The sequence below is a fragment of the Ursus arctos genome, unplaced genomic scaffold (genome assembly GCF_023065955.2).
Source record: "Ursus arctos isolate Adak ecotype North America unplaced genomic scaffold, UrsArc2.0 scaffold_12, whole genome shotgun sequence".
NCBI classification, from domain to species: Eukaryota; Metazoa; Chordata; class Mammalia; order Carnivora; family Ursidae; genus Ursus; species Ursus arctos.
Window position 1 is genome coordinate 29,140,279 of NW_026622786.1, and position 10,006 is coordinate 29,150,284.

The 10,006-nt window shown below is 41.1% G+C and overlaps 1 protein-coding gene across 2 annotated transcripts in view; it reads right to left on the reverse strand.

Moving 5' to 3' along the window:
- Positions 1 to 9,837: 9,837 nt before the first annotated feature.
- CCDC18 (coiled-coil domain containing 18) overlaps positions 9,838 to 10,006 on the reverse strand; it is a 108,093-nt gene continuing 107,924 nt past the window's right edge. For both annotated transcript variants that reach the window (XM_057310457.1, XM_057310456.1), the window contains one exon: positions 9,838 to 9,983. In XM_057310457.1, the coding sequence (XP_057166440.1) occupies positions 9,969 to 9,983 (15 nt within the window). In that variant the 3' untranslated portion in view covers positions 9,838 to 9,968. The remainder of the gene's footprint in view (positions 9,984 to 10,006) is intronic.

The window sequence follows — 10,006 nt, forward strand, 5'->3', positions numbered from 1 at the left end:
ACTAGAAAGGTCTGTAAAACTTTGAGTTGGAATCGAGGGAAAAACCTGTTCAGAGGTGAAGGGAGATGCTTGGTTTCTAACAAAAATCTCCTAAAGACTCTACTAATACAAGGGTCATTTTATGGAAAAACTCCAAATTGCACAAAACCCCATAAGGCAGGAGAAATGGGCAGGATAGAAGGACGCTGCTGTGGGGCAGCCAGTCTGCAGCAGGGACGGCTGGGCCGGAGGCTGAGGCTCAGGCCCAGGACCTGGAGGTAGGAGCAGACCGGAAGACTAGAGGCATGTTAGCGTATTCTGCCAAGGCTCTGGCTTTCCAGCTGGTCTCTAGGATGCTGATGCTTTCCTCAGACAAGGGTCATTACATTCCTGTCATCATTACATCCAGTTAGTTTTGAATCTTAGTTACTGCATTTTATATTTTGCCCTGATTGTTTTTCATCTGTTTAATCTCTGTAGTAAGGGTCTTCCATGCTTTTCTGCAGCCCAGCTAGTATCCTTATGGTCATTGTTTTAAATATTACTTGTATCTGTTTCCATTAGATCCCTGGCTGTGACCTTTTCTTGTTCTCTCTTTTGGGATGAATTCCTCTGTCTTGGCATTTTGTCTACGTCTCTGTCTTTTCTCTGTGTTAGGAAAGCCTGTTACATTTCCCGCTCCTCAGAGTATGGCTTTATGAAGAAGAGGTCATGTGATGTCCAGGGCCTAGGGAGTGTCTCTGGAGTGTGCTGCGTGCACTCTGCGGCTGTGTTTAGGCTGCTCTGTCCCTCAGGTCCGTGGTCTGCAGAGTTTCTTCCAGCCTGCAGTGGGGAGTGTTTGGACCTTGGCCAGAGTGTGGCAAGCTTTAACTAGCTGTGCTCTGGTCTGCTTGTTAAAAGACCCGATGCTCTCTCCAACTGCAGTTTTGTAGAACATGTCGTGTGCAGGGTTTTGCGCTGATCTTCTGGGGGAGGGCCCTCGGCACTGGTCCGCACACACACCTGCCCGAGGAAAGCAGCACCTGCAGAGCGCAGGGGTCGGACGCGGTGTAAGCAGGTTAGGCAGCCGGCGTCCGTGCTCTGCTGCTCTGAGGTAGGTTTATGCTGGGGGGGGGGGGGGAGGGAAACGGGCTAGCCTGATCTGAGGAGGAGAGTCCGTGCCTGCTGCTCTCAGGGAAGCACCTTTTTTTTTTTTTTTAAAGATTTTATTTATTTAATTGACAGAGAACACAGCGGGGGGAGGGGCAGGCAGAGGGAGAGGAAAAAGCAGATTCCCTTTCTTTTTTTTTAAGATTTTATTTATTTGACATAGTGAGAATGCATACAAGTGGGGGGAGCAGTCGGCAGAGGGAGAAGCAGGCTTCCCGCTGAGCAGGGAGCCGATGCGGGGCTTGATCCCAGGACCCCGGGATCATGACCTGAGCTGAAGGCAGACACTTAACTGACAGAGCCACGCAGGCGCCCTGAGGAGTGAATAATTTCTCCTCCTGTGTTCACAAACATTTGTCAGATCACGGATTTCACGCTGTCTCTGGGTCGCTCGCCTGTCTGGTGCAGCGCTGCACACCCTGCGCTCTACCTCAGTCAGGCCTCTGACTTTTTTTTTTTTAAGATTATTTATTTATTTATTTGTTTGACAGAGATAGAGACAGCCAGCGAGAGAGGGAACACAGCAGGGGGAGGGAGAGGAAGAATCAGGCTCATAGCGGAGGAGCCTGATGTGGGGCTCGATCCCAGAACGCTGGGATCACGCCCTGAGCCAGGGGCAGACGCTTAACCGCTGCGCCACCCAGGTGCCCCAGGCCTCTTTTACTTCAGGGACCTGGTGTGGTGGGGACTTTAGTCTCCTGGGAAAGGGTTTCTCCATGCTGGAACTGATGCAGGTTTGACCCAGAAGGGCCGTCTGGCCCGCACTCAGGGGCATGGGCCTCGGAACCTCCGGGCTGAACAGCCAGCGTCCTAGTGAGCTGCCCTCAGTGGGTGTGTCTATACGTGTGATAAGGGGCAGGGAAGGGAAGTGGTGCCAGCTGTTTTTCTGGTGCCCAGAGAGGCCATGCCACCTCTCACAGATGTGCTTCAAGAAGTGCAGTTTCTTTCTGTGCCCTTGGGTGGGCCTCAGATTTGCCGGCCCCCACTCCAGGAGGGGGCTGTGCCCTCCAGTCTCTATCCCAGCCAAGCCCAGGGGCCTCTCAAACTCTAGTCTTGAGCCACGCTGGTTGCAAAACTCACAAAATTCAGCCCCTCTCATTTTCCCAGCCAATGGCTTTGGATAAGTGTTCTCCTTGAGCGTATCACTGTGCACTCCACGCTCTCTCTGGCTTTCTCCATGAACAGCAAGTCTGTTCTGCAGCACCCACAGTCGGTCCCCCCCACCCCCACTTCCTACCTTCCTTGAAGTGGCCTCTTCTCTCCCTCCAGTTGTGCGGTTTGTTCTCTCAGTCCTCAGGTCGATTTCTTGCGTATTCAGAAGGATGCGATAGTTACATAGCTGTGTTTGAGGGCTGAGGCAAGCCTAGGGCCTTCCTACTATACCACTGTCTTCGCTCTGGAACCCTTTACTTTTTATTGATAGTAGGTTCTTTATGAATAACTGTCACTCTGTAATGTACCTTTTAATTTTCTTAATGGTAACTTTGAGACAAGTTTCAAATTTTGATCAAATCCGGTTTATTAACTTTTTCTTTTAAAAGTAGTGCCATTTTGGATCCTAAGAAATCTCTACCTACTCCATGGTCATAAAATTACTCTCTTATGTTTCTTCTAGAATCTTTATAGTTTTAGCTTTCACATTTAGGTCTGTGATCCACCCTGACTTAATTTTAATATATATGAGGTAGAGACTGAGGCTCCTTTTTGCCCCCTTAGATTCCTTTACCAGGATGAAGATATTTCCTGTATCCTTTAATTTGTGAGTCTTCATCATATATCATATATGATATCATATATCATTGTGTTAAAAGCTTTGTCTGCATCTTTTGATACGATTGTGATTTCCCCCCTTTATTTCCCTTATTCTGTGAATTACATTTTTTTTTTTTTAATATTAAGCCAACCCCGACTTACTGGCATAAGAGTCATTTGGTAATTACATAACCTTCTTTTTCTATCTCTGGATTTTGCTTGCTAATATTTTGTTGAGAATTTTTGTGTCTATGTCAGAGGTTGGCAAACTTTTTCTGTTCAAAGTCCAAATGCAAATATTTTAGACTTTGTGGCCATATAGTCTTTGTTACTCAGCTATTCAGTTCTGCTGCTCTAATGCAAAAGCAGTTACAGACAACATATCATCAAACTTTATTTTTTTTAAAGATTTTATTTGAGAGAGAAGAGAGAATGTAGTTAGGGTGAGAGGGAGAGAGAGAATCCCAAGCAGACACCACACCAAGTGCAGAGCCCGATGCGGGGCTTGATCTGACGACCGTGAGATCATAACCTGAACTGAAATCAAGTCTGTGGCTTAACCGACTGACCCACCCAGGTGCCCTTCAAACTTTATTTTCAAAAACAGGGACAGGAGAGCCACATTTGGCTTGAGGGTTATGGTTTTCTGACCTACAGTGTATGTTCACAAGGGATATCGCACAAGGGGTATCTTCTTTTCATGTACTATTCTTGTTAAATTTTGGTATCATTGTTATGGTGGCCTCATAAAGTAATCTGGGAATTTTCCCCTCCTCCATTTTCAGAGTTTCAGGGGTTCTTAATATTCCTTTATCATATTTAAAAATGTCTGTAGGATCTCTTGTCATAGCCAGCCCCTCTTTCATTCTAAATATTGGTTATTTGTATTCTCTCTCTTGATCAGCCTTCCTAGATCAAATAATTTGATTAATAATTTCAATGAATCAACTTTTAACTGTATTAATTTTCTCTATTGTTTTCTATATCACTGATTTTTGTTCATTTTTTCCCCTTTTTTCTATTTAGTTTAGGTTTAATTTGTTCTTTTTCCCTTCTAGCTTCTTAAGGTGGAAATTGAGACCACTGATTTTTTTTTTTTTTTTAAGATTTTATTTATCTGAGAGAAAGAGAGAGAGAACACGAGCGGGATGAGGGGTAGAGGGAGAAGCAGACTCCCTGCCAAGCAAGGGGCCCGATGCAGGGGTCGATCCTGAGACTCCAGGATCACAACCTGAGCCGAAGGCAGACGCTTAACTGACTGAGCCATCCAGCTGTCCCTAGACCACTGATTTTAAACCTGTTTTCTTTATAGATTATTTATAAATTAATTACAAAGTAAGGTCATAAATTTTCCTCTACTGCTTTAGCTGTATCTCACAAATTCTTACTTTTGTGTCTTTATTACCAATCAAAGATAATATCTAAATTCCCTTTTTATACATTCTTTGACCCAAAGGTTATGTGCACAATTAATTTCCAAATATTTTTCTAGGTTTTCTAGATATGTTGTTATTGAAAGTTAAGGATATTGTGGTCAGAGATCATACTCTGTAGAATTTCAGTCTTTTGAAATTTATTGAGACCTAAACTGTGGCCCAGCATATGAGCTATCAACATTCCATGTATACTTGAATGTGCATTTTGCAGTTGCTAGGAGTGGTAGTCTTTATTTTTATTTTTTGAAAAGATTTATTTTATTTTAGAGAGAAAGAGAGCAGGGGGAGGGGCAGAGGGAGAGAAGCAGGCTCCCCATTGACCATGGAGCCTGACCCAGGGCTTGACCCCATGACCCTGAAGTCATGACCTGAGCTGAAATCAAGAGTCAGATGCTCAACTGACTGAATCACCCAGGCGCCCCAGGAATGGTATTCTTTAAATGTCAATTAAGTCAAGTGAGTTGATGGTGATGTTCAAATCTATATCCTTATTTCGTTTTTTGTCTCTTATTCTTGAGCCTTTGGCTCAGGTCATGATTCCAGGGTCCTGGAATCAAGCCCCACATTGGGCTCCCTGCTTGGTGGAGAGCCTGCTTCTCCCTCTCCCTCTGCTCCCTCTGCTGTGCTCTCTCACTGTCTCTTTCTGCTAAATAAACTAAAAAAAAAAAAAAAACTGCCTTGCATGTTTTGTTCAGTTTTATAATTGCGTAGGACCTAAGGGCAAGACCAATACAAATAATTTTATTATGGCTGGATGTATAAGGTTCCTACTCAAAATCCATATTCTTAACCACATTAGTAAATTACCTGTATGAGAGGATACAACATTAAAGAAAAAAATGTTAAATAATGTTTTTTTTTTTTTTTTAAGATTTACCTATTTATTTGAGAGAGAGGGCACAAGTGGGGTGAGGGGCAGAGGGAGAGTGAGAGAATCTCAAGCAGACTCCCCACTGAGCATGGAGCCCCACCTTGGGGCTCAGTCTCATGACCCTGAGATCATGACCTGATCTGAAATCAAGAGTTGGATGCTCAGCTGAGTCACCCAGGTGCCCTGGAAATACGTTCTTAATAATATGGAAAAATATCAACAGGGATTAGAGAATGAGACAGATGAAAGGATAAGAGATTGTTGTCAGAGAGTGGGGATGCTGGAATGTAAGATTTCATAGATGAAACACATGATAACAAGATCTTATAGGCATAGATGGCTTAAATAGAATAGTGTAATCTCTATGTTTTGCATAAAGAGAAAACAGTGATCTGACAGCCACCAGATTATGGTCTCTGATGGTCAAAGCTGGGTGAATGATGATGGAAAATAAGCAAACATCTAAACAAAAGGAAAACAGGAAAGCAGGACAGATAAATTTTGAGAAAATACCATGAGTTCATTTTTGGATAAATTTAAGGTTTTCTTAAAAAAAAATCTACAGGATATCCAGGGAATTGTCTGGGTAGGCAACTGAAAATACAGATCTGTTGCAAGGAAAACATGGAGATACAGATCTGAAAGTTATTACCATGAAGATTATTTTTTTTAAACGCTATTTTTTTTAAAGATTTTATTTATTTATTTGACAGAGATAGAGACAGCCAGCGAGAGAGGGAACACAAGCAGGGGGAGTGGGAGAGGAAGAAGCAGGCTCATAGCGGAGGAGCCTGATGTGGGGCTCGATCCCAGAACACCAGGATCACACCCTGAACCGAAGGCAGACGCTTAACCGCTGTGCCACCCAGGCGCCCCACCATGAAGATTATTATTGAAGCAATAGGACTGGATGAGATGATGTAAGAAGAATATATATCTTTAGAAGAGGGGCCTAAGGTAGAAACCTAGGGAATACCAATATTTTAGAGTAGGCAGACAAGAATACTAAGAATGGATGTTCAAAGAAGTAAAAGGCAATATAAAGAGGCAATGTGGCTTTAGTAGTTAAGAGCATGGACTTTGGAGTCAGTTCAAATCCCAGCTGTTATAAAGCTACATGACCATGAGAAAAATTACTTAATCTTTCTGTGCCTGTTTTCTCTTCTGTAAAACGCAGTAAAAAATACTAGCACTTGCCTGATGAAAGACAATCACGATAGCTCTGGAGGCTCATTCAGCCCCCAATCTCCTGTCCTCTCAAACTTTTAGTAGCAAAGAAGACAGCTCGATCAACAAGTTTGAGTTAGCTCAACAGAGGAACAGAAAGACCCCCCCCTCTCTAACAAGGCCACTTCATCTATAAAGAAGTTTCCATTAGTACATAGCTACACAGATATTCCGTACCCGACCTCAGTAATAAATATGTAGAATATTATGGAGGCAGGGTTTCTTTCCACTGGAACTTTGGATACAGTGTGTGCGGACTATGCCGAAGCTATCGGATAAAAGTTTGAGGGATTGTGTGTACTCTCCCACTACCGTCTCTGTAAACTTTTCCTGAATAAACTATTTTACATCTATATGATATGGTACTATAGTGCTGTGTTGCATGACCTCCTTGAAAGATATTTCCTCATAGTTGTTCCTCTATTTGTTCCTCATTACAAATATAATAATACTTGTAAAGAGTTTACAAATCTGCCTGGACATAGTAAGCGTTATGTAAAGGTTAGCTATTTTTTTTATAATAATTTTTATTTTGTTATGTTAGTCACCATATAGTATACCCATAGTTTTTGATGTAATGTTCCATGATTCATTGCTTGCGTATAACACCCAGTGCACCATGCAATATGTGCCCTCCTTAATACTCATCATCGGCCTATCCCACTCCCCCACCCTCCTCCCCTCTGAAGCTCTCAGTTTGTTTCCCAGAGTCCATAGTCTCTCATGGTTCATTCTCCCTTCTGTTTACCCCCCTTCATTCTTCCCTTCCTTCTCCTACCGATCTTCCTATTTCTTATGTTCCATAAATGCGTGAAACCATATGATAATTGTCTTTCTCTGCTTGACTTATTTCACTTAGCATTATCTCCTCCAGTCCCGTCCATGTTGCTGCAAATGTTGGGTAATCGTTCTTTCTGAGGGCTGAGTAATATTCCATTGTATATATGGACCACATCTTCTTAATCCAGTCATCTGTTGAAGGGCATCTCGGCTCCTTCCACAATTTAGCTATTGTGGACAATGCTGCTATGAACATTGGGGTGCATATGGCCCTTCTCTTCACTACGTCTGTATCTTTGGGGTAATTGTTTTTAAAAGGAGAATCAGGAAAGACTAGCAGTATTCTAGAGTCAAATCAAGAGATAACAAAGGAGAGCTGGTAAACAATGTCAAATGCTACCAAAAAATCAAAAAGTGAAAATAGGACACGGTGTGGCAACAGAATGATAAAAGTCAGACTGTATTAGGTTAAGGATTGGGTTGGAAGTAGAGTAAAACAGGGAATATAGAATGGTTTTTCTAAGAAATTTGGTGGCAAAAAAAAAATACATTGGTTAGTGCTTTTCTGCTTGCAAGTGACAGAAATCCAATTTGAAGAGCTTTATAAAAGGGCTTACGATAAGAATATTGTGATGTCTCAGAAGGCAGGGTCAGTAATGTGGCTGAGTCTCAAAAGCACGTGGAACCAGGATCTTCAGCTATTCTTTTTCTTGTTCTTCTCTGTAGGTTTGTTTCATTTTCTCTCCTTCTTTCTCCAGACTAGTTGCATTGCTGCTTTGGCCAACATGGTAGGAAAGACGGCCATCAAGAGCTCTGGAGTCTGGCGTTTTACAGTCCAAGCACGCAAAAAGATAGTGGAGTTTGTTCGCAGCTTGAGTTTCAAAATTCCTAAGAAAAGATGCTTGACCTTAAGCTGAGTGTCTAACCCTGGATGAATCAGCAGTAGCCAGGGATGACAGAGGTGAATGGACTGGAGCATAACATGGCTCTTCATACTGCAAATGTGTATGAAATGCAATGTGGAGAAGTTCAAACAAAATAAGTATGCACCATAAGAATACAGAGTATTTTCTTGAGGAGTAGCTATTATAAAGGTGGGGTTTTAGTTTTTGTTGTTTAGGCCAGCGAAGGGATTTGAACATATTTCTATGAATGGGAGAAATCAAAGGGATAGGATTAAAGATAAAAGACAAGATGTGGGATATTTAATAGAATAAAATCCTAGAATCAAAGGGAAAGAATGGAATTTAGTGCACAAGTACAAGGACTGGCCCTTTAGAGAAATAAGCCTTTCTGAGATAGGAAGGAACAAAAGACGAATGCATGCTGGCATAGGCAGGACTAGAAAGATGGAGGAAATTGAGGGAGATTGGACCTGAAGATCTCCTATGAAGTATGTGGCTAAGTTATCTCTTGAAAGTATGGGAGATGCAGTAAAGGGGGTAGCTGAAAAGAATAACAAATATTAACATTCCTGTCAAGAGGAAGAGAAAGGAAGCTAAGAGGAAGAGGTTAAAGTTTGTCAAAATTAAGAGTCCAGCTCAGACTGGAAACTAAATTAATGAAGGTGTCAGAAGTACAACGTGACTAAGTAATGTCTACTAGTCCACGAACAAAAGCTCATAAGGCACCATGGTAGAAGGTCGGGGGAAAGGGAATACAGGGTGCTGGCCAAGAAGACTGAATCAGTAATTTAAACTCCTAGGGTCAAGTCACTAGTGAGTAGCAGTAAAAAGATAAACTTTACTCCACTCCTGACAATTAATTAAAGATACTGAATTAGTGTTATTCAAATGGTACTGTCAACATTAATGGTTTTATTGTTTACGTATTAGAAAAAATTAACTCCTAAGCACACATATATATACAATTATATGGTCTAAAGACAACAAATTTGAACTCTTGAGAGATTTTTAAATTTGAAGTTTGAAATGTCATCTTAATTTTGCTCTTTTATTTTTATTCTACCATAAAGCTAGCCATGTATAAATGGGGCCACTAACCCAAAGTCTGTCTCCTGATACTTAGAACAAATAAGTTTCTTTGGAACACATACTTGTGTCATTATGTTAAATAATTCCACCTGTAAAACAGGAATAGTAATAGTATATACATCACAAAATAGATTATGTGAGGAGTGCCTGGGTGGCTTAGTCTGTTAAGCATCTGCCTTTGGCTCAGGTCATGATCTCAGGTCCTGGGATTGAGTCCTGCATCGGGCTCCCTGCTCAGCAGGGAGTCTGCTTCTCCCTCTCCCTCTACCACTCCCCGCTCTCACGCTCTCTCTCTCTTCTCAAATAAATAAATAAAATAAAAAAAAGATAGGTTATGTGAATCTAATGAGTTAATATAAAGTGCTTAGAATAGTGACTGATAAATGGTAAACACTCAACAAAAGCCAGCCATTATTAGTACAATTATGAACCTGTGGCAGAATGACTTCTAAATTCATATTACTCATTTTAAAAGTAAAGTATTACTAGAACAATAAGCAAATAATGTTATTCTAATTGAAAATATAAATTAGTCAATGTACTAACTATGCATTTTAACAATGAATTTTATATAAAAAACAAAGACGAAGTGCCAAGTTTAAACCAAAAATGAGTAATGAATTAAAAAAGCAGTAAGGTTTAGAAGAACTTTCTTTAAAAATACAGAAATAAAAATTTATTCAAAAGCAATAAAATAACAGCTTCTATGAAGTATGAGCTACATGTAATAAACACAGTACCAAAAATCTCATTTTTCATCACATCAACATCTTCATTTAATTACAAATTTTCTCCCTGGAATAATGCAAAAAAAAAAA